Source organism: Cephus cinctus, unplaced genomic scaffold (genome assembly GCF_000341935.2).
Source record: "Cephus cinctus unplaced genomic scaffold, Ccin1 Ccin1_scaffold0153, whole genome shotgun sequence".
NCBI classification, from domain to species: Eukaryota; Metazoa; Arthropoda; class Insecta; order Hymenoptera; family Cephidae; genus Cephus; species Cephus cinctus.
This window is the reverse complement of record NW_014332881.1, coordinates 466,942-488,827: the sequence shown is the minus strand read 5'-3', so window position 1 is coordinate 488,827 and position 21,886 is coordinate 466,942. Positions and strand designations below refer to the sequence as shown.

Here is a 21,886-nt window from a genome sequence, read left to right as displayed (position 1 = left end):
AAAGAAAGACCATTTAAAAGAAAACTGATTATTTTTTAGTAAATATATATTTATTTTAGTACTTGTGGACACCGGGTTTCACACGGTAATACAAAATTCTTATGTCTAACACGATTCATGCGTGTACAGTCAGAGTTTTGAACAGTCGTTTTATGTACTTAATCAGGTAAAGCGTAAATATTTTAAAAAAAGCGAAATGCTGAGTACGTGCAACTACCACAGAAAGAGTACTCTATGAGAGTTGTAGGCGTTTCCTACGAATAACGTTAGCATGATAATTGTAATCATTTTCATCAATGCTCCACATAAGCACCATATATAAGGTAACTATTGTTGCAAGTAGAAATCGATCAACCCTGTAAAGAATTAAGCTTTATATACTGCAAATTACATATATACATATAATTAAAGTGAGGTTGTAAGTGTAGAATTATAAAAGGAATGACATACGTCATAAATGGGTGAAGCCATAGTATTATGAGAAAACCACTAAAACTAGGATGTCTCATATGGGCATAATAGCGCTGCAACTCTAATGATTTCATAGCCATTGGGCTTGGTCTAGCAGATATCTTGTAATAGACTTGCTTCAAACCAGCAAGTTCAGAAATATCCATCATCAAGCACCCACTGTACACTATAAACCAGCCCAGAACATGAAAGCCAGAGAACACTAGCCAAAGTGTATTATTATGAGCGGTATCAATGTCCCATATAGATACCCAAGGTACAGATTGCCAGTAACGCATCAACAAGTGTAATACAGCTGCACTGCTTGCATTATATATGCTTCGCTCTAAATCTTGTATATCCAGTTTGGAATAAATCTCTTTGGCATAATTGCTAGCCATAACAGAGTGCTGTAGCATAAATGAACTAAGCAAACAGGCATTCATCAGTAATGCCCACGTTGTAGACAAATTTAAATTTTCAGCTGTTAAAATAATCAGTTAAGATTAAATTTTTAAAATATATTAAAATTAAGAACAAAACTAAAACAATTCAAATAAAACCTTACCTTTTGTCGTCTGAAGTAAAGTTTTTTGATTTTCATTGTGAGTTGATAAAAAATACATGAGATTACACAGAATGTAAAAAGTATATAAGAAGCTGCTTGTACAAACAGCAATGCTGAACGATTTGGAGATCATTTTTGTGATATATAACACAAAACTGTGTTGATACTCAAAATACTATAATAGCTTCACTGAGAATTATTTCCATTAATAGAACACTCATCCAAGGAATGTATGTGTTGTCAATTCAATAATCTGAAAAAATGTTCATTATGGTAAGCTATTAAAATGTGTCAAATGATTGTTGAATAATAAAAATATTCTTTACAGGCAAATGTTTACGAATTTTAATTATGATGTTTCTTACCCAAAGACGCTCCTACATGTAGACGACAAATGAACGATAAAGGGCATTGATCTGTCTAGTTGTAGTTGCATGTAGAGTATCCATAATGTAGACTTACTACTTGCCGGGATAACCTGCCCCTATCGACCTTGCTTTAACGCATTATTGCTTTGGAATGCGACTTTCCGTGCTTTCCGTCAAAAGGGCGAGTCAGGTTAAGTTCCAGTTTTGCGGTATTGAAATTTGCTCTTCCTTGAAGTGGCTTCTGAAGAAACTTGGCTGGTACCTGCCAGTATCCAATTTGTAAGTACTGTGCATATAATGAACATGTTTATTATAATAGATATTTTCTAATGCGGTAAAATGATATGGATTTATGGGTAAAAATTTCAGTTTCTAAACTTCTGACATTGTATAACGTTGAGGCTTTGTTTATCTGTCACTCTGTGTTGTAGGCATAAATATTCCTTTAAGAAATTCGTTAAAAATTTCAATGTCCTTTGTTCACAATTAGTATTGATATTCTTTAGATTCATAGATTACAACTATCAATCAACTTGTGTGACAATTTTGTGTTTTAAAAGAAAGAAAACTTCTGTCTCGATTGTTTTTGGTTTTATATGATTTGGATGGTTTACGACGAGAATAATATCTATTTATAGACCGCGATGGCATTGACAAATGCACATCAGGCACTCACTGTGCAATTGTTTTAGTATTAATACTGAGCTTGGGGAAGGCAGAGAGGATCCATAAGAGTTGGCAAAGAAAATATTCAAGAATATAATTATTATAATTTAATCCTAATGGCGTTAGGTATATAAATATGGGTTGTATATTAATCTATATGTTTTAACGTATATTTTCCCTTGTTCTGTTCAGTTGGCCTGACATGTCAAATCCTGCAGATCGTCTAAGTTATGTCCAAGATAGCAGTAGCGATACAGAAACAGATTGTAAAGAGACTGATGGATGTGGAAGACATCGCATTTATAAGAATAGATTAAGGTACGGATTCTGAATATTTTTACAGTCAAAGATTATGTACATTTTCAAATATGAAAAAAATGTCAGTGATATGTATTACTGTGTGACTCATTGTCACACACTGTACATATGACAAATATCCAGTATAACATCTTTTTTCACAAAATCCTAATAAGAATATTTATAACCATAGACTTATGGCATGTGTCTATAATTGCTAATATAAATTTTAATATGCATGGTACATATTTTGAAACTTAAAATGGTTAATTCAATTTTTGTAAATTTTCACTAGTATGTAGAGTATAATCACAAACTATGTTAGAGTGTTATTAACCACTTTAAGCTTTGCTAAATATGTCTTTTTTTCTCTAGATTTAAATCATGATTAATTATTAGAAAATGTTCAATCTAGAGCACTGTGAAAACATTACTACTATTATTCTTCTCATTAGCATTCATACAAATTAGGTTATTGGGATTTGAATGTTTGTTCAAACGTACTACATAAGGCATATGATACTCAAAGAGACAATTAATAACAGCAGTTACAGTGAATAGCAGACATCAGTAGGGGACTTTTCATTATCTATATTAAGAGGATGTTCACTTACATTTAATGAAGATTTTATAAAAATTCTTATTCCACTGATTATGGTACTTATATATCTACTTTTAATGAACACCCAATCCAGACTGTATTGTAGATATACATACAGTCTAGAATTTATTTAAAATGTACATACCCCTAGCTTATTAGCTTTAATTAGCTTAGATATTGTAGACATCTCATAATGCTTGAAAACTTAGTAGCAAATTAGTAAGGAAATGTGGTTGTTTTGCATGTAGTTGTGGTGGCTCGTCCAAACCAAAATCTTGTCTGGTACAGAGGGATGGGAGCAACGAGCGACATTGCCATTCCTACAATTCAGGCAGACAAGGCGCAAATTTAACGCAGCAAAACAGGTAATACCTAAATGTATAACGAGGAAAAGCCAGAGATTTACTAGATCCCTTTTTTATTCCAATAGTAATAGTTCCTGATCAATGAAATCGCTTTTTTTTTCTCTTTAATCGGTTTTTCCTCAAATGTGCTGATGCACTTCTAAATGCAAGATAAGAAAAAACTTGTCCGAAGTAGTTTCATTTTTTGTCACAATCTTTAGTTTTTGGATGTGATAGAGGCTCCCTTGGAATTAAATCAGGCTGCTACATAACGTTTCAGGTAGGTTATTTCGATAAATTCTAATTGCATAATACAATGCTTTCTATGTTTGTTACGGATCGTTAGGTTTTAGAAACTAAGCAAATCGTCATTGTCCAGCTAGCTCGCTAAACACTCTTATGCTTAGGCTCAGCAATAAAGAACGAAGAGAAGAATAACGTCTTTTCTATTTTTGTTCAGACTCCGTTCAGGGGTTTCGATCAGTAAGAATCAGCAAGGACAAAATCGTGACAATTTACCGTCATCCGGACCTATTGCAGGCATGAGCAATCAGCAGGCCAGCGATGAGCGTATCACACTCATTGTCGATAATACCAGGTAGATACAAGATAATTATATATGTATATTATATAGAATAAGTCTTACAAAAATGAAAACACATAATTATTTTGTTCCTCAGGTTCATCTTAGACCCAGCACTCTTTACGGCCCATCCGAATACTATGCTGGGACGGATGTTCAGTTCTGGCATTGAATTTGCTCAACCAAATGAGCGAGGCGAATATGAAGTTGCGGATGGCATATCTGCCATGGTGTTCAGGGCAATTTTAGAGTATTATAAGGGTGGAGTAATCCGCTGTCCTCCCACTGTCACTGTCCAAGAGTTACGTGAGGCTTGTGATTATCTCCTTGTACCTTTTGATGCCAGCACAGTGAAGTGTCAAAATCTCAGTAAGTAACAGATACTGCTACTTCTATATGAACGTTAAAGAAAGCGAATGAGATTTGATCAACGTTCAAATATGAGAAGACTGTCAACAATAGGAACGTTCGTGGCTTTGGAAACTGTAAAAGTTCATTACAGGAGGATTACTACATGAGTTATCTAATGAAGGAGCTCGCTGCCAATTCGAAGTGTTCCTGGAAGACCTGATTCTCCCGTTGATGGTGAACAGTGCACGTAGGGGAGACCGCGAATGTCACATTGTAGTATTACTTGAAGATGACGTCGTGGATTGGGACGAGGAATATCCACCACAGATGGGAGAAGAGTATTCTCAAAGTATGTATATCTTAAACAAAAGTTTATAAAGCGATCATATTATCGTTGAATTTCGTACGATTATATAAACTTCAAACAATAACGCTTCCGAGCGATAGCGCTCTTTGTCGCAAAACAAAAACCGATAATTGCTATTCTCTTCCTGGCCTTTAAAGCTCTGTCGAGCAAATTACTTCCAGTTATTTCATAAAGGATCATAGAGGCAAACTGGTGTATGTAATATATATATAAAATAGTTTAGAAAAATTTTGTTTAACTTTTAAACGTTTTCACGCAGCTGTCAACAGTACGGCGATGTACCGATTCTTCAAGTACATAGAGAACCGGGATGTGGCAAAACAAGTAATGAAGGAGCGCGGACTCAAGAAAATTCGTCTGGGTATCGAAGGCTACCCGACGTACAAGGAAAAGGTGAAAAAGAGGGCTGGAGGTCGTGCGGAAGTGATCTACAATTATGTTCAGCGACCATTCATCCACATGTCCTGGGAGAAAGAAGAGGCTAAAAGTAGACACGTTGATTTTCAATGCGTCAAATCGAAATCCGTAACAAATCTTGCCGAAGCCACTGCCGACCCGGCGCTAGATGCTGGAGGAAATCCCATTAACGCGATAGCACTCCTACAGGCATCTGAACCGGTGCCCCAGCCTGAGGTTTCTCTGGGTTCTGATCCTGATATGGAAGGGGCTGTAGGGATACCTCCAGATCCTTACCCTGGCTCTTTACCAGACGAGCTGCCATGAGCTTCAAGTTATTGAGCCATTACCTTTTAAAATATATATCGTTTATTACATAAACAATGATATTTAGCGATATGAAGGGTCGCATAAGAGTTGACAGCTTTTCCTTGTCACCACGTCAATTCTTAACCGGTATAGTTGTGTAACCTGTAGTTCGTGTACCGTGGACAACATATTTCGTATTAATCCATTAAGATTGGAATACAGTGACTATTCGTATCGTTGCTCATCGTGATCGACCTAGGCTAGAACTTACATATTGTTAAATTTATAAATAATCTGTATATAAGCTAGGCGTTCCTTATGATTACGCTTCGGTGCGCTTCACACGTTTGCCCACCTTATGTCATTTTGAAGAACCTTTTTCCTATTTTGTACTGTTAATAAACTTGAATACCGTTTCGCAAGTAAATCGTGCTCGATCTCTCAACACCTTAAGATCAATGTCCAAAATTATTATTCACATCTTCAACACGCAAAGTACCTTTATTAATATAATAATTATTGATTATACACAGGTCGATAACGGATCTTCACAGATGGTAATGGAAAAAGACCATGGATAAAGCTCTCTCTCGGCAAGATTCAGAGGGTTGCGTACTCTGTCAGCGGCGCAGAGGCGCGACACAGATATCACCGTTTTGAACTGGAATCACGAAAACGCAGGCGCGAGAATGATCAATAAATACTTGAAGTCGAGGGCAAGAGAGCAGTAGCATACGGGTACGGAAGCAGAGAGCGTATTTTCGAAAAGGACTAAGGGCTCCAAGTGGTGAGGCTGCAGAGCAGCTCGTCCAGCATGCAACCGCCCCCGAGAAAAGTAATATTAACAGCGTAAAGGAAGGTTTCGGAAGTGCGCGAGACCGAGTGTGTTTAATGATATATAATTATTGAACAAAAATGATATAATTTGCATCATGAACAATCGGTACATCTAAAATCCCTATTTGTCAGGCAGTTTGTTTATGAACTATTGGTATCGATTCGTACCGTTGAAGAAGAGCGAATCACGTCAAAGGACGCAGCTCGTCGTGAACACGCGGAAAATCAATGAACTCTTGGTAGTAGCCTCCCTACGATCGAATATATATATAAAAACTTGACCTGGAAATGTATCCGGACAAAGACCCTGAGAGTAATTCATGAATGCGTGGACAGTCAATCCGGTACCGGATGTGAGACGTAAAAATGAAAAGGCGTAGAAGATGAAATCTCTCGGTCTCGTGTGCAGCGCGGCAAAACGTTACATGGCTCGTTGTTGAGCTTTATTGTCATCTGGAACAATAGTTCTTTGACCCACTTCCGTTTCCTCTTTTTTTTTTTTGTAATTGCTCTTAAACTTCGTGAGAACTTTATCAGATGGGTTTCTTTCATTTGATCTGGTTCCACTTACATGAGGAAATCTTTAATGGAAATTCCCTTGGCTGTTCTTTTAATAGGGAAACTACGCGAAATTTCTTAAGAACGTGCACACCGAACAAGCGGCGAAGTTACAGGCGAAAAATCAACATGAGTGCGACCTTCTGGAAGATATACGGTGAGCCAGTAATTCATGTAAATTTAATTAACTCAAAGCTATTCAGAATCTTTTAGACGTTACGCAAATATTATTTTTTATCCAATTATTTTTCTGTCACTTGAAGCGATTTCGATGTAAAACCATTTGTACGGTTACTATGAATTTTTCGTTACGCTAAATATTAAATATTGCACTATTATTAATACGTTTATATTTTTAATTGATATCTCTTCCAAATTCAAAATTTTTTAAGATCGAACCAGATATTTCCATCGGCCTTAAATATAAATTTGTGGAATTATTAATTAAGCGAAATGATTAAATAGTTTACTTATTAAGATCGATAGTACCTTGATCTCATTAACTGTCCAAGATATTTTTCTCACGATAGAAAGATCATTAACTTAAATGAAAATGGGTGATGCAGTGCGCAATACAGATCTCGCGAATCGATGCCATCGGCGCCATTTGCAGAGCGGGCAACTGTATGGTGTCAAAGAGGAGAAACATGTATAGACGTTTTATAAGAGAAAGTAAATCTATCTTGATTTCTTTCTCTCGTCGTAATATCCCTCTGCTCATTTTTATCATATAAAAATACCGTGGCGGCTTCTAAACCTTTTTTAAGATGCCCACGACGTGCTGCGCTTATGGATGCACCAATCGTTTCGCAAAGGGCGGAAACATTCAATACTTTTCGTAAGTATAATATATTATGTTCTGGAGATATACCTTTGACGAGAATATTTTATATGCACAAAAAGCCATTGTTTGCTTTCTTAAATGATCCTCTTCGGTTAATTATTCGTTTTTCAATAATTAATGTCAGGTTATGCTTGTAATTACTTATATTTCACAAGAATGCGCAGACTCGACATCCGAATTTATGTTCTTTACTGCTATCCACTGCTATCTAATAGGTCAGATCTGATCTGGATAGATGAAAGTTAATGTACATTCTAATTTTTCATGATAATATTTTAGATTCCCTACTAAAGACGAGGAACACATGAAGTGATGGGTAAAGGCTGTTAGCAGAAAAGATTGGCAACTGTCATCCCGTTCAAAAATCTGCATTGCACATTTTTTACCTGAAGAGTATCTGAACAGACCTGGTATTTATATCAAGCGTTTGAAACCTAATGCTGTTCCTTCTATCTTTCCTTCATATCCAGCACGTTTTCAGCAACGAACGAAGGAACTTTGAAAACAATTTATAGAGCCTCCTAATCAAAGAAGATTGAAAATGCAGTATTATACCTCATGGAGTCGTGAAAAAATTGCAAATTCTGTATGGAATCTTCAGAATAACAAAATTCATTAAGCAAACGTCACATTGTCACTAAAAAATAATGAAAAATCAGGCAAAAGAAAAATAAGCCATAATATTTTGGAGGATGACAGTCTCACATTGACATATTGCACTGAAAAAAAATTCAAAGAAAATCATGCCATAGATGAACAAAATAAAGATGAGTTTCATCTCCTTCAACCTGCATATATTTCTGTTGAACAGATATTGACAAAGAAGCTCAGATTACTGTATAGGAGAAAGCAGCTTTGGAGAAGACAAATAAAAACAGGTCATCAAAAAATTCGGAGGCAAATAAGTAGAGTAAATAAACTGCGACAACTTGCTACCCAATTCAATGAGATTATTAGTCAGAATAACGTGAAATTATGAAGTATTTAAAATATATTTTATATCCGTCTGTATATATCTATATAGTACATACCTTATAAAATAGTATTACGGCCTTTAGTGTAAATATTTTTAATAATGTAAAGACGTTAATAAAGGCACCTACAGTTAAGAATGCACATTTTATATTAATACAGATTGCAAAGTGATTTATCTTTTCATGTACATGCTTTTTTATAACCTTATGCAAACTTTATTTATCACTATCACGTTTCTCATGTTTGTATTCTGTTTCAGTAATTATACGATTAAAAAGTCGGCAATCGAAAAATCATATTCCGAGGTGCGTTGAATAATTCAAATAATCTTTATCTAATTGCGTTCCGTGAATTATAAAAATCTTTCATTTTCCAGGCTTTGCTCAAAATATCTTCTGCGTACTTGAACAAAAAGATTCCCAATATACCTGATATAAAAGTCGAAGGCGGAGAGGAAAAATGGTAAATATCATGTTGCATTTGCCAAATGGAGATTATTGAATTGAATACAAGTATCCAGACGAGTTTACTCATGAAATTTCATTTAGGAATATGTGGAACGTTTGGAGAACCGTATTGGAGGAGAACGAGAAACTTGCCCGAGCGCGTTTGGCGGCTGTGGAAGTTTTTCAACAACAAATTGCGGACGACGCAAAGAGTCTGAAGTTACATAAAGTTCAGATTTCGAAAAAGGTTGATATCTCTGCGTGTATGGCGTATACGTAAATTGTACTTAGCTAACCAAATTTAACTCTTAGGCAATCGACCAACTGATGATAGTACAGAAGGAACTGCAAACTTGCGTACAAGATGTTGATAAAACTAAGAAATTGTACTTCGATGAGGAGCACAGTGCTCATGATGTACGAGATAAGGCAAAGGATATCGAAGAAAAGTAAGTCAAATGTTTGAACAATTAAAGGAGAACTGCAAATAGATAGAAAAATTATTAATAATAACAATCTTTAGGTTAAAGAAGAAAAAAGGCTCGTTTTTTCAATCAATAACGTCACTGCAAAAGAATAGTGCTAAAGTAAGGAATCAAACGAAATAGATTTGTCTTCTTTCCGGGAAATAATCTAGTTTACTTTGAAATATATTAAATACTTTAAATCACAATACAGGTCAGTTCAAAACGTGACGCTTTAGAGGAAAAATCAACAGGCGCTCGGAATGATTATCTACTCAGTCTTGCTGCTGCCAATGCCCATCAAAATAGATATTTCGTAGTTGACCTGCAATCAACATTACAAGTAAGGAAAATAAGATTTTATTTATTACAATGATAATGAATCAAATTTTAAAAAATGTAATTTATATTTTTCAGTACTTGGAACAGGGAGTCTATGATAAAGTAGCAGAATATTTAACGCTTATGGGACGCACAGAGCTTCTAACCTGTTTGGCAATGCAGAACAGCTTTAGTAAAATACGCGATCAAGCTCAGCAAGTAAGAGAACAATTATTCAATTAAATATAGAACTCATTTTGATTTTCATCAATAATACAACATTGTTTTATGCATTACAGCTGACTAGGGAGCACAACTTACAATGCTGCTATTTATATTATCCAGTATTAAAACAACATATACAATATGATTTTGAACCTTGCGATAACGACCCTGTCGATAGGTGAGTGATATATTTATGCCAATAGAGTTCGATTGAGTGCAGAAATAAGGTAATTAACTTTTTAATGTCCCAGGATAACGGCCGATCATTCAGCTGCTGGAAATTTAGGAAAGGAGGCTCGTCGCTGGTCGTCGAGAATTGCTCGTGAGGTTACTACTATTAGGGAAGGTGTTCGAAAATTACAAGCTCTTCTGCAACTCAAAGAATCCGGACAGAAGGTACCATTGACTAATTAACCCTTGAAAAACGTTGCAAACGATTTCATGGGAGCACTGTAATTCTCGAGACACCCTTTAATTTCAGACTGATCCAAATGATCCAAATGGCCCAGATTTGGATACTAAGATTGATGAACTGAGACACGTAATACGACGGGCTGAGGTGAGAAAATTTGGTTTACTTAGATAAATAAAATAAAATTAGATATTGAACTTCGGATCCTCTTTTATTCTTAGACCGCCAAGATGAAAGCAGAGGCACGAATAGAATGTCTTCGAAATGGAGGAGGTACGTCAGTCCTTCAACTGCTTAAAAATACATGATAACAAAATTAAACCCCATCGTTTACATCTTTTAGTTAACGTTGATGAATGGTTACAAGAGGCTGAGACACTGAGTGTACAGGATATGCCAAGATCTGCAAGCTCACTCTCTGTACGAACTGATGCATCTGGCACAGCGGTAATTATCACGCTATTATTCACAACAAAATAACTATCAAAGTAATATTCAGATAATATAAGTAAAATATTATTTTCAGGAACACCCGTCCTCTGATTCGTTCTATGATAGCGATGGTGATGGAGGTAGCGACCTAACTACTGTCGAGCGACCTGGAAATGTTCGCGGTGCTACGCAAGAAGAAGAAGCTGCCGAGGAACGTCAGAGGCATGACAGTGCTGAAGTAGATGGTATGTAAAAAAATAATTTTATCCAAGCTTTCTTCTGACATATATTTCCATATAGCTGTACTCGAACAAGAGAAACAACGAATAGAATTGCTCACATTTGGTTGGGACGATCCTACATCAATTGACTGGGATAACGAAAATAAGGACGAGACAGCAGAAGTTGAAGAGTCATCCGAGGTGCCTTCTAACCAGCAGATATTTAAATGCACTGCACTTTATTCGTACACAGTCAGTATCATTAAAGTACTAACAGTATTTCTTTCTTTGTCAATATTCATGAACTATATTTCACTTATTACTTTAAAAACTAGGCCCAAAATCCCGATGAATTGTCAATTGTTGAGAGTGAGCAGCTCGAAGTCGTCGGCGAGGGCGATGGTGACGGTTGGCTGCGTGCACGAAATTATCGTGGAGAGGAAGGCTTTGTACCTCAGAATTATCTTGACGTCGAAAGAGAGCCTGATACTACAAGTGGTCTCACTTCTCAAGGACCAAGTCTTTTCCAACAAATATCCTTTTCTTCGGTTGATTATACAATCGACGACCATGAGGCTGTCGATCCTGACGCCAATTTACAGACAGCTGCCGAAGATACTATAGTACAAAATCACGTAAATGGTAAATTGTCTTGAATCAATCATTGAGATATTTTAGAAATAATAGTCGTGAATTTTTTTGTATTATATATACGTCTTACAGGCACTGCACAATACTGCATTGCTTTATACGACTACGATGCTACCTGCGACGAGGAACTAAGCTTTATGGAAGGGGATGTGCTACGAATTCTCAGGAAAGAACCCCATGACGTTGATGATGGGTGGTGGGAAGGTGAATTATCTCAACGGCGTGGTATATTCCCATCGCTAATTGTGGAACCCTGCGCACCGGATGGTTCACCTCTGACGCCTCAGGTTAAAATAATACATGCACGAGTTACCCTACTCTTTTAGTAGTTTTACGGATTAATGTTTTTTGCAACTGAATTTTTAATATTGTTACCACAGGAGGATACTACACCACCAAGTTCTGCACCGCCCGTTTTTACTCCACCAGAAATTCCAGAATTCTTACTGGCTGAAGATCTGGCTCAATCTATGGCTAATGGTATTTTGAGATTTTTAATTACCAATATTTAAGAATTATAATAATTTGACCTTGTATTTCCTTTTTCTTGAATAGAAGCAGGGGAAGACAAACCTCCAGTCGTGAATGGCGAACAGCCTCAAGGTTTTGCAATAAAGCTTAACAAGAATCAAAAAGAGCAATATGGCATGCAATTTGAACAGGATGATGATTCTCAAACGCCCGGTATAGTAGGTAAGTTAAACAAAATACAATATAAAAACCTACATCCATTATCCAATATCCCAAAACCTATCACTGATAATCATCCTGAATCTTTTGCATTGCTGCATAGTTGTGGAAGTATCGGATGAAACAGATGGTCAAGTAAGTTCTGAATGAATGACGATAAAGCCGCTGCACCTCATACAATAGATATAAGCAAGATAAGATCAAAATTTCTTAAGGGGTATACCTTAACGTATTTTTGTAATTATAGGGGGACGTAGTCGATGATGTCACACTTCCATTAAACGAAGAACAGGAAGCTCCAGCCAAAGATGACTTCGGCTTGGGAGTGGCACAAATCGTCATTACTGCAGCAACACCTATGGAAGAGATTGATCATCCCTTTCCAGGTGCAGAAGAAGAATCGGATGAGACAACTAAAGCTGCAGAGGAATCATCAGAAGTGGAAGCTGAGGTGGAAGTCATCGAGTCCGTGGAAACTATTGAAACCGATACCAAGGAAACTCCTGCTATTGTCGGGGAACGTGAAGAAATTGAAATAACAGAAATAACGGAGGACACTGAAGAGAAATCAGTTGTAGATGACTTACCAGCCGATTCCGCTCCATTTCCGGTAAGCAGCAGCTCTGGCAGTGAAGCTGATTCAACATCCGGTCCAAGTACTGCTGACAATTCCCAATCAATTCCATCTCGCGGTACCGTGATCGAAGTGCAATCGAACGAGGAACCTGAAATAATTCAGGAAAAAGTGGTTGTTGGTGGTAGAGCTAGTATTCCGGATGAGTTACAGCCTGATCAGTTGGAGAAGCTCCAAAATCTGAAAGAGTCAAATGCCTAGGATTGACTAAACCTCGGAGAAAGTGAATATCCTGCCTTAACGAGAAAATTGGCTCTTCCGAAAAATCATCAGAACAAGTTTCAACATCTGTTGGAATTTTGGAATTCTCCTGAGGTTATTGGGAAAAAAGACTAACAATACTGTAACTGAATATTTTTATGTTAATATTATGTACACAATTTTTGCTAGGCAATACTCTAGTGACTACTAAAAATAAGTTGCGATTTTTGCAACGTATTTACAAAAACCTTAATGTACAGTCGTAAGTAAAGTAATAAAGAGAATTGTCGATACCTGTAATAGCAATATTGAGTTGTTTATGTATGTTTCAGAGAATAACAATGTTGATGTTGCATGTAAAACGAAATACTTTTATTCAAAAATCTTCATGTATTCTGTAGGATGTACAGCCTAAGATGAATCGTTCTATTGAAGTATTAATAGTCTTCATTTTTTTTATCCTCATGACCACCTTATTTTGTTCATCCGTGCAGATCATGCATACATATTTTACAGTACTAAAAAAATGTATAACAATCTTGTAGACTGATATATTCTAAGCTTGCATTCGAAGAGCACCGTCAATTCTTATAGTTTCTCCATTAAGCAAAGGATTCTCCACGATTGCTTGCACTAGATGTGCGTACTCATCGGGCTTGCCCAATCGTTGGGGGAACGGAATAGATTTTGCCAGGAACGTGCGAACCTTGTCTGGCAGTGACTGTAAAAGTGGAGTATCAAATAGACCTGGTGCAATAGTAACAACACGGATACCATCCCTGGACAAATCACGAGCAATAGGCAAGGTCATTCCAACAATTGCGCCTTTGCTAGCTGAATAAGCAGCTTGGCCCATTTGTCCCTCAAAGGCTGCCACACTGGCAGTATTTATGATAACACCCCGTTGTCCATCTTCATTTGGTGTATTTTCAATCATTAGGCCAACAGATAATCGGATGACATTGAAGGTTCCAATGGTATTAATCTTGATGACCCTTTCAAAATCTGCTAAACTGTGAGCTTGTTTTTTATTGCTATTATATGTTTTGTGTGCAATACCAATGCCAGCTGCATTAACAGCAACATCCAATTTACCAAACTTCTCCTTTGTCACTGCCAAAGTTTGTTCAACATCAGTCTCAGATGTTACCTGTAAATTAGATCTTGTTTAGCATAATAAATAGACTGTAAGAATAATCTAATCTGGGGCTAAATAATGCATACATCAGTGGGAGAAAAGATAGCAGATTCTCCTAATTCTTGTGCTATGCTATTTCCCTTGGATGCTGGAAGATCCGCAATGACCACTTTAGCTCCTTGTTTTATAAATCTCTCAACAGTTCCACGACCAAGACCAGATGCTCCTCCAGTTACTAAAGCTACAACTCCCTAAAAGGTTGAAAAATTATACTTCTGCCATTGCACTATATTACATTGCACTTTATATGATGAACTTTAGACTCTCTCAAGAATATCACAACAGATTATATACTTATTAGTATCATTAACGAAACTTTATTAAAAAAAAAAAAAAGAAATAATTGCAGATAGCTCATTTAATAAGACTAAAGTACTTGGAGCAAGATGAAAATACTAATGGGAAAAGATTTTTGGTACTTGCGGTATTTAATTATATACTTCATCATATAAGAAGCACGTACATTTTGTAATTCGTACCACGATGACGAAGATGATTTTACAAGTTAGATGGAAACCTTCTAATATTATTTATTCTTTAATGATTTGATGGCAATTTAAGACCAACGATCTTGGTTAAATTCATGATATCAAGTATAAACTGTACTCACCTTCAACATTTTGAGCGGTATATTAATTAGACGGTAAGTGTTACAATCTCTCAACTCGGTACCAGTGGCTCACTATTACCAGAAGAAAACGTTACGGGTTTATAAATTCTATAATATCTTAGTAGTGGTTATCACTACAAATGTAGTAGTTCATACATACGAATACGTAATATGGACTTTGACCTATGAATTCTTATGTGAAACTTGTCACGTGGGACATGTGTACAGATTGTAAAAATATTATTGTGTTAAAGCACTCAACAATACCGGTCTTCATCTAGATTTTTTATAAAAAATGTTTTAGGATATCGAAAAATTTAGATGCATGCGAATGAATATACCTAAAAACTAGGGAATGATTAAGTTTGCACATACCGATTAAACAGATTCAAACTCTGTAAATAGAGGCAATATGCATTATCATTTCTGATAAAAGTTGATTATACCAAAGAAAAAAATGAATGTTAATAAATTTAACGATTTAATGCGTAACAATTATTTGTATAAATACTGTAGCACTTATTGTACTCAACGTTTAGCCGGTAGGTTATGTGCCCAACTATTTTTGTTTGACTCTCTAAATATCAATAGCTTGTAATACTGATGTATAACAATTTTCAGATATTCCGCTAGGATTTAAGCCAAAAGAATTTGAAGAAGGGTGGTACGAGACATGGGAGAAAAATAAATATTTCTTGCCAAAGGATAATGAACGGGAACCTTTTAAAATAATTTTACCACCACCGAATATTACTGGTATTCTGCATTTAGGTCATGCATTAACTGCAACTGTAGAAGATGTTTTGGCTCGATGGTAAAATAACAGTGGTATATTCTATGCATGTACTTATTACTGTAGTAAATAGCTTGTCAATGGCATAATGTTTTCATTAGGCACAGGATGAAAAATGATCCTGTTATATGGATACCAGGTTTAGATCATGCTGGTATTGCTACCCAAGCTGTTGTAGAAAAATATCTTCAAAGATCCAGAGGTATGACAAGACACGATCTTGGAAGAGAAAAATTTGTATCATTGGTTTCGGAGTGGAAAACTGAAAAAGGGAATATTATCAATAGTCAATTAAAAGTCTTAGGAGCAAGTGTGGATTGGTCCAGAGAATTTTTTACAATGAGTGAGGTCAATTGACAAACTTTATTCTTATATAACTTTAGTGACAATTATTGTAATTAATGTTTAAATTTCAGAATCATGCAAATGCAGTGACACAAGCATTTGTTACATTAAATGATCGCAATTTGTTGTATAGAGACAAAGACATGATAAATTGGTCACCTAATTTACATAGTGCAGTGTCTGATATAGAAGTAGAAGTTATGTCTATTGCTGGGAAAATAGATATCGAGGTTCCTGGTTATAAAAAAAAAGTTACCTTTGGTCAGATAGTCGAATTTGCATATAAACTCCGAGATTCAGGTAATTGCTTTTCTACATTTTACATTGAATTTAAATATTATAATAATAATGGATTTTTGCATCGCAGATGAAGAGATTATTGTAGCTACTACAAGACCTGAAACTATACCAGGAGATGTAGCAGTAGCAGTTCATCCGGATGATGCTAGATATTCTCGTTATATCGGTTCTCATCTTTGGCACCCATTTAGAAAAACATTTATACCAGTGATCGGTCATACTTCCGTAAGCATAGAGTTTGGTACTGGTACGTTACTCATTTTCCAGCACCTAATGATATTTTAATTACAGCAGCATCCTCTTTTCAGGTGCAGTAAAAATTACACCAGCACATGATCGGAAGGATTACGCTATTGCCAGAGAACACAATTTAGAAATTATTGATGTTATTGACGAGGACGGAAAGATAACTGCGAATACCAAGTCATTTGAAGTAATACATAGTATAATTTTTATAGTAGTACATAGTAATGATTTTTATTATAACAGGGTTTGCCGAAGTACATTGCTCGCGAAAAGATTCTAGTAGCATTATCAGAAATGGGAGCTTTAAAGAGTATAAAGGATCATGAAATGTCGATACCTCTCTGCTCTCGATCTGGCGATGTTATTGAATATCTGCTCCGAGAACAGTGGTTTGTTAATTGTAAAAGCATGGCCGAACGTGCTCTGCAAGTTGTCAAAGACGGATCATTAAAAATTGACCCATCATTTCATGAACAAACGTGGTACGACTGGCTGGGAAATATCAGGTAATTAAATAACATGTGATTTCATTATACTGAGACATTTAAATAATTTTTTGCCTCATAGAAACTGGTGTGTTTCACGACAGTTATGGTGGGGTCATCGCATCCCTGCTTATCATTGTACAAGTGGAAGTGACTCTGGTTGGATAGTGGCCAAGTCCATAGCAGATGCTAATATTTTGGCCCAGAAGAAGTATGGAAATAATTTTAATCTTAAACAAGATAATGACGTGTTGGATACGTGGTTCTCTTCTGCTTTACTTCCATTCTCATCGATGGGATGGCCAAATCAAGTAATGTTATTTTCTTTAAATAGTCTTAGATTGGAATAAAAAATAATTGTATACTATACATGTATAATATTCATAGACCCAGGACTTGAAGAAGTATTATCCTCTGACCCTAATGGAAACTGGACATGATATATTATTTTTCTGGGTAGCAAGGATGGTCATGTTAGGACTGGAACTCACCGATCAGTTGCCATTTAAAGTACAGACACGTTTTTTTTTTTAAATCTAGTATATTATTTGACCAGATATATTCTATGCGTAATCATCTACTTATATAGGAAGTATTACTCCATGGTGTCCTATGTGATGGTCAAGGGAAAAAAATGTCCAAAAGTCGCGGTAATGTTATTTCCCCAGAAAGCGTGATTAATGGTGTTACTTTGGAAGTGAGTATATTCTGCAGCGTATTATTAAAATTCAGAATTTGATACATACAAATTTATAATAGGAGCTGAATGAGCAAGCTCGTCAAAGTTTTGAGGCTGGCTTACTCAGTAAAACAGAATTAAAGAGAACATTGACTGTAAACCGTAAAATGTTTCCGGACGGAATTCCCGAGTGTGGAACAGATGCTTTGCGATTGACACTTTGTTCTCACAATTTGAAAAGTAAGAGTATTTATTATAAAATTAATGGATCATATTATTAGAGTATAAATATAATACAAAATATTTCAGGCCGACAAATTAACTTCAATGTCATCGAATGTTACTCCAATAAACTTTTCTGCAATAAAATTTTACAAGCATCCAGATATGTTTTACGTATGACCAATGATGATCCAATTGGGATGCCAAAAACCTTTAGTACTATCGATCGTTGGATTTTGAGCCGATTATCTTTGATGGTGTCAGCTGTAAATGATGCCTTTACTGAAAGACATTTCTACAAAGCAGTGGCAATGCTTAGAGAGTTTTTTTATTATGAATTTTGTGATTTTTATTTGGTAAGACGTTGCCGGTGCTAATGGGGTGATACATTTATATAATAATATCATATATTTGATCTAGGAAGCTACAAAATTAGGATTTAAAAGCGAAGAAGATGATCTTGTAATAAGCCACAGATATACTTTGATTAAATGTCTTGAGGTTTCCTTACGAGCGATTGCGCCCATTGTGCCCTATCTGAGTGACAATTTATATACGAAATTGTCAAAAAAATTTCCATCTTTTTTGACTGTGCCATCATTATTAGAAGCACCATACCCAAAGCAAGAGGAAGTAAGTTGACTAAAAAGTGATTTTTAAAACTGTAATTGATCTACGAAAAATTTCAGTTCCTACATCTGAGAGATATTCCTCTAGAGAAACAGATGGACAAAGTATGGAAGGTTGTAATAGAACTTAGAAGTCTACTAGCTGGTGTAAATAAAGAATTTAAACCTGAAGGTAAATGTATGCTATGTTAAATTGTTAAAATGAATATTTCTTAATATTAATGGCTCTGTTGCGTAGTACACTTGGTGAGCAGTGTTCATGACGATTGCAATCTGTACGATGATAATCTAAACGCGATTATGAGGTTGGGTAAAATTCAAAATATCAAAGTAATACCAGAGAGTGGTTATACAAAGAAGGATGGCAGTATATGTGCTACTGTTGGAACTAACTGTTATCTGTTTCTTCTATTCGATGATGACAAAATTACTGCGCAAATAAGAAATCGAATTGATAAAAAAATACAGCAGACAGAAAAAAAATTGAATGATTTGATAACATTGACTGCTAAAAAAGGGTATATAGCTAATACTTCTGATTTTGAGAAGGAGAAAAACGTAGAAAAGGTAAAAATTGATACTGTTACATAAGAAACGTTTTAGTATATCTATAATATAATTTTATTCAATCTTTAATTTTTAGATCAGTTCTTTACAGCTTGAATTTGACAAATGGAAAAGGATGTTATAACGCCAGTATGAAGCTTAAAAGTTGTAGAATTTCATGAAGTCGAATAAAATTGTAATTACTTATCGTCTACCTCCATACCGTCCTCTTCGTCACTAGATTTATCATCGTCATCATCGTCGTCATCACTTCCTGAGTCGGAACTGTCTGATTCCAGCCAGACTTGAGACGATAGATCATCCTTGATTATAGTTTTCCACTCATCCAGTTTTCGAGTGTCTAATAATAAAGCAGTAAACCGTTACTCTTTAATTCATATAAATTACCTTTGGTATCATTCAACTTACCCAAACTGTAAAAATCATTTAGCGTATATTGTCGATCACCATCTTCAAACATACCACCATATAAATATAAAATTTCATGTTTTAAAACGAGTCCTGCATTAATTCTAGGAGAAGGATAGAATACTGCACTGGCTGTTTCTGCTTGTCCTGTACTTGTACTTGTTTTTAATGAAGGACCAACAGTTACCTAATATTTTAATATTAGGTTAAAAAACAGGTAATATATTAAAAATAAATTTTTTAGTTACAGGAGTGTAAAGTATAAAAATATGAAATAAGTAACCGTAAAAATTCCATCGTCGTCCGTAATGACAGTTGGTACAGGTGTAACATCCATTGGAGCTGATGTTTCATCATTTTCATCATCTTCACTTTCACCATTACTATCACCATCTTCCTTTATTTTCCTTCTTCTTCTTCGTACACTTGATTCCTTTTTCCCACTTAACGTAACTAGATAAAAGTATGACTGAGACTGAAGAAAACAAGAATTATACTCAGTGTTTAATGATGTTAGTACCTGTGTGCCATTGGAATTTCTCTAGGTCCAGAGAGATCAGATCATTGAAAAATGTTCCATGAAGTTCCTCTTCATTTTCCTCTTCATCGAAAACTCCTCCAAACATGTATGCCTGATTTGGTTGCACGAGTATACCAGAAGCACTACAGCGCGGTGAAACTCCGATTCCACCTTGTTTAACCATAACCGATTTCCACTTCAGACCTGTCTGGTCATTTTCTACCAAGCAATACATGTTGCTGATTAATATGGATAGTAGATTAATTATGTGCATAAGAAAAAAAAGAGTAATAACTTACTTTCTGGACTGATAGTAAACATATCCTTATGAACTTGACCCTTATCTACATCTTTCTTAATTCTTTCTTTGCTGTAACCACCATAAATTAATATTTTGTTATCTGTTGTTGGAAAAACAATACAACCCGAACGGGGTGCAGGTAAGTTTCCTAAAAGATAATAAAATACTTGTAAAGTATTAAAATCATAAAGTTAAAATTCATGGAGTCTTTAGGTTTACCTGAAATATCAAGTTTGTTCCACTTGTATGTAGTTAAATTAAATATATGAACATCATTATAATATTTATAGTCTCTGAGATTATCATGAAAGCCACCAAAAACAATCAATTGCTTTTTTACATGAACCATTCTGTGACCACTTCTAGCAGATGGTCCACCAGGGGATCTGATAAAAAAAAATAGATTTTAAAAAGGTTTATTGAAAATACTAATATATGAGATGTTTACTCACGTAATTTTTTCCCATTTTTTTTCTCCAATACGATAAACCCAAAGATCCCGATAATGATAAAATTGCGATTCAGAGGGACTAGAAAACTCTCCACCAAAAACCCAGAGTTCACCGTTGTTTGTTGGCACAGCTACAGCTTGATGTCCACACCTAGGTGGTGGTGCACCAGGTGCTTTTATTAAACTCCACTCTTTTTTCTTCAAATTATAGAAAAACATGTCTCCGTAAACGACAGTCTGCAATAAATTATAAAATAAGAGTAGCATTATTATTCATTCAAATACAAATTATTTCCGTTTTATGATACCTTCTGACCGTCGTAAAATTCACCACCAAGCATAATAAGTTCATCTTTAAAAGGATGAGCGGTTAAAGTAAAATTAACACGACGTGTCGGCTGTTCTACAATGGTTTCAACAACACGCTGTCTCCTAGCTTCCTCTTTTTCGATTTGTGCGACAACTTTTTCGATGTCATCCTAAAATAATAACAATTTTGTTATAATCATGCTCCGATATCATTGTATTCAAAGTAATTATGTAGTCATAAAATTATATCGGCACAAACGATACTAACCTCACCCAGTGCGGCTAACTCTTTTTTCTGTTTGGCATTAAGCTTTTTTTCAGTTTTCATAGCAGTTTTAACAGTACCACTAACTTTTTTCTTATTCTTATCTTTCTTTCCCATGATTTATTTTCAGAATTTAACAATACTGTACACAACTTTAGTCTTGTGGGCACCTTCAGTTTTGTTATTAATCAAGAAAACATTGAAACTGATTGAAACACGTGTTCTGAAATATAAAGTACACAACCATATCAAACATATGCATAGATGCGTTACATAGTGCTCCTCTTGTAAGTTCTATCTATGTATTGTCACTAGATGGACCATTTGGTATTTTTGTGTTTGACGAT

General features: G+C 35.4%; 6 protein-coding genes across 10 annotated transcripts; 3 read left to right on the top strand and 3 right to left on the bottom strand.

The window, feature by feature from the left end:
- Window positions 1–31: 31 nt before the first annotated feature.
- LOC107263358 (nurim homolog) lies at window positions 32–1,524 on the bottom strand. Of its 2 annotated transcripts, none has more exons than XM_015730461.2 (4): window positions 1,384–1,524; window positions 1,019–1,271; window positions 451–934; window positions 32–356 (listed from the first exon to the last, which is right to left on the bottom strand). In XM_015730461.2, the coding sequence occupies exons 2-4, from the start codon at window positions 1,149–1,151 to the stop codon at window positions 233–235; spliced, it is 741 nt and encodes a 246-aa protein (XP_015585947.1). In that variant the 5' UTR covers window positions 1,152–1,271; window positions 1,384–1,524; the 3' UTR covers window positions 32–232. The 2 variants fall into 2 exon arrangements, with proteins under 2 accessions (XP_015585947.1, XP_015585946.1); XM_015730460.1 differs by lacking the exon at window positions 1,384–1,524 and adding an exon at window positions 1,345–1,379 and having other exon boundaries at window positions 103–356.
- LOC107263356 (BTB/POZ domain-containing protein 10) lies at window positions 1,438–5,727 on the top strand. Of its 4 annotated transcripts, none has more exons than XM_015730454.2 (7): window positions 1,439–1,665; window positions 2,245–2,370; window positions 3,199–3,315; window positions 3,755–3,892; window positions 3,975–4,246; window positions 4,380–4,577; window positions 4,855–5,727. In XM_015730454.2, exons 1-7 carry the CDS (start codon window positions 1,538–1,540, stop codon window positions 5,316–5,318), a joined length of 1,443 nt encoding a protein of 480 aa, XP_015585940.1. In that variant the 5' UTR covers window positions 1,439–1,537; the 3' UTR covers window positions 5,319–5,727. The 4 variants fall into 4 exon arrangements, with proteins under 4 accessions (XP_015585941.1, XP_015585943.1, XP_015585940.1 ...); XM_015730456.2 differs by lacking the exon at window positions 1,439–1,665 and adding an exon at window positions 1,762–2,178; XM_015730455.2 differs by lacking the exon at window positions 3,199–3,315 and having other exon boundaries at window positions 1,438–1,665.
- Window positions 5,728–6,114: 387 nt separating this feature from the next.
- On the top strand, window positions 6,115–13,211 carry LOC107263349 (F-BAR and double SH3 domains protein 2). The gene is made up of 22 exons (XM_015730424.1): window positions 6,115–6,135; window positions 6,755–6,852; window positions 8,774–8,819; window positions 8,891–8,976; window positions 9,063–9,207; window positions 9,273–9,409; window positions 9,484–9,547; window positions 9,639–9,767; window positions 9,842–9,964; window positions 10,045–10,148; window positions 10,222–10,366; window positions 10,452–10,529; window positions 10,604–10,655; window positions 10,726–10,829; window positions 10,909–11,059; window positions 11,115–11,287; window positions 11,371–11,677; window positions 11,759–11,973; window positions 12,067–12,166; window positions 12,242–12,379; window positions 12,480–12,511; window positions 12,624–13,211. Exons 1-22 carry the CDS (start codon window positions 6,115–6,117, stop codon window positions 13,209–13,211), a joined length of 3,036 nt encoding a protein of 1,011 aa, XP_015585910.1.
- Window positions 13,212–13,555: 344 nt separating this feature from the next.
- Window positions 13,556–15,171, bottom strand: LOC107263357 (3-hydroxyacyl-CoA dehydrogenase type-2). The gene is made up of 3 exons (XM_015730459.2): window positions 15,020–15,171; window positions 14,436–14,600; window positions 13,556–14,361 (listed from the first exon to the last, which is right to left on the bottom strand). The coding sequence occupies exons 1-3, from the start codon at window positions 15,026–15,028 to the stop codon at window positions 13,768–13,770; spliced, it is 768 nt and encodes a 255-aa protein (XP_015585945.1). The 5' UTR covers window positions 15,029–15,171; the 3' UTR covers window positions 13,556–13,767.
- A 70-nt stretch (window positions 15,172–15,241) lies between these two features.
- Window positions 15,242–19,471, top strand: LOC107263350 (valine--tRNA ligase, mitochondrial). The gene is made up of 16 exons (XM_015730429.2): window positions 15,242–15,561; window positions 15,641–15,833; window positions 15,914–16,160; window positions 16,229–16,457; window positions 16,525–16,704; window positions 16,766–16,890; window positions 16,947–17,209; window positions 17,271–17,499; window positions 17,576–17,698; window positions 17,778–17,885; window positions 17,948–18,107; window positions 18,177–18,445; window positions 18,510–18,722; window positions 18,779–18,890; window positions 18,957–19,285; window positions 19,362–19,471. Exons 1-16 carry the CDS (start codon window positions 15,477–15,479, stop codon window positions 19,407–19,409), a joined length of 2,913 nt encoding a protein of 970 aa, XP_015585915.1. The 5' UTR covers window positions 15,242–15,476; the 3' UTR covers window positions 19,410–19,471.
- LOC107263354 (kelch domain-containing protein 4) lies at window positions 19,315–21,803 on the bottom strand. The gene is made up of 9 exons (XM_015730452.2): window positions 21,543–21,803; window positions 21,274–21,444; window positions 20,967–21,202; window positions 20,734–20,900; window positions 20,513–20,662; window positions 20,214–20,432; window positions 19,977–20,146; window positions 19,694–19,880; window positions 19,315–19,625 (listed from the first exon to the last, which is right to left on the bottom strand). Exons 1-9 carry the CDS (start codon window positions 21,654–21,656, stop codon window positions 19,465–19,467), a joined length of 1,575 nt encoding a protein of 524 aa, XP_015585938.1. The 5' UTR covers window positions 21,657–21,803; the 3' UTR covers window positions 19,315–19,464.
- Window positions 21,804–21,886: the final 83 nt, after the last annotated feature.

Excerpts from the sequence above, each read along its gene's own strand:
- LOC107263358 (XM_015730461.2), bottom strand. The coding sequence starts at position 1,151 with ATGATCTCCAAATCGTTCAGCATTGCTGTTTGTACAAGCAGCTTCTTA. Across the intron at positions 935-1,018 it reads TTTACTTCAGACGACAAAAG|CTGAAAATTTAAATTTGTCT; the intron begins GTAAGGTTTTAT and ends TTATTTTAACAG. Across the intron at positions 357-450 it reads TGGCTTCACCCATTTATGAC|GGTTGATCGATTTCTACTTG; the intron begins GTATGTCATTCC and ends AATTCTTTACAG.
- LOC107263356 (XM_015730454.2), top strand. The coding sequence starts at position 1,538 with ATGCGACTTTCCGTGCTTTCCGTCAAAAGGGCGAGTCAGGTTAAGTTC. Across the intron at positions 2,371-3,198 it reads ATTTATAAGAATAGATTAAG|TTGTGGTGGCTCGTCCAAAC; the intron begins GTACGGATTCTG and ends TTTTGCATGTAG. Across the intron at positions 4,578-4,854 it reads GGGAGAAGAGTATTCTCAAA|CTGTCAACAGTACGGCGATG; the intron begins GTATGTATATCT and ends GTTTTCACGCAG.
- LOC107263349 (XM_015730424.1), top strand. The coding sequence starts at position 6,115 with ATGCAACCGCCCCCGAGAAAA. Across the intron at positions 9,208-9,272 it reads AAGTTCAGATTTCGAAAAAG|GCAATCGACCAACTGATGAT; the intron begins GTTGATATCTCT and ends TTTAACTCTTAG. Across the intron at positions 12,512-12,623 it reads CGGATGAAACAGATGGTCAA|GGGGACGTAGTCGATGATGT; the intron begins GTAAGTTCTGAA and ends TTGTAATTATAG.
- LOC107263357 (XM_015730459.2), bottom strand. Across the intron at positions 14,362-14,435 it reads CTATCTTTTCTCCCACTGAT|GTAACATCTGAGACTGATGT; the intron begins GTATGCATTATT and ends TCTAATTTACAG.
- LOC107263350 (XM_015730429.2), top strand. The coding sequence starts at position 15,477 with ATGAATGTTAATAAATTTAACGATTTAATGCGTAACAATTATTTGTAT. Across the intron at positions 16,705-16,765 it reads AAGCATAGAGTTTGGTACTG|GTGCAGTAAAAATTACACCA; the intron begins GTACGTTACTCA and ends TCCTCTTTTCAG. Across the intron at positions 17,886-17,947 it reads TTAATGGTGTTACTTTGGAA|GAGCTGAATGAGCAAGCTCG; the intron begins GTGAGTATATTC and ends AATTTATAATAG.
- LOC107263354 (XM_015730452.2), bottom strand. The coding sequence starts at position 21,656 with ATGGGAAAGAAAGATAAGAATAAGAAAAAAGTTAGTGGTACTGTTAAA. Across the intron at positions 20,433-20,512 it reads GTTTACTATCAGTCCAGAAA|AAAATGACCAGACAGGTCTG; the intron begins GTAAGTTATTAC and ends ATTGCTTGGTAG. Across the intron at positions 19,626-19,693 it reads AAATGATTTTTACAGTTTGG|ACACTCGAAAACTGGATGAG; the intron begins GTAAGTTGAATG and ends CTTTATTATTAG.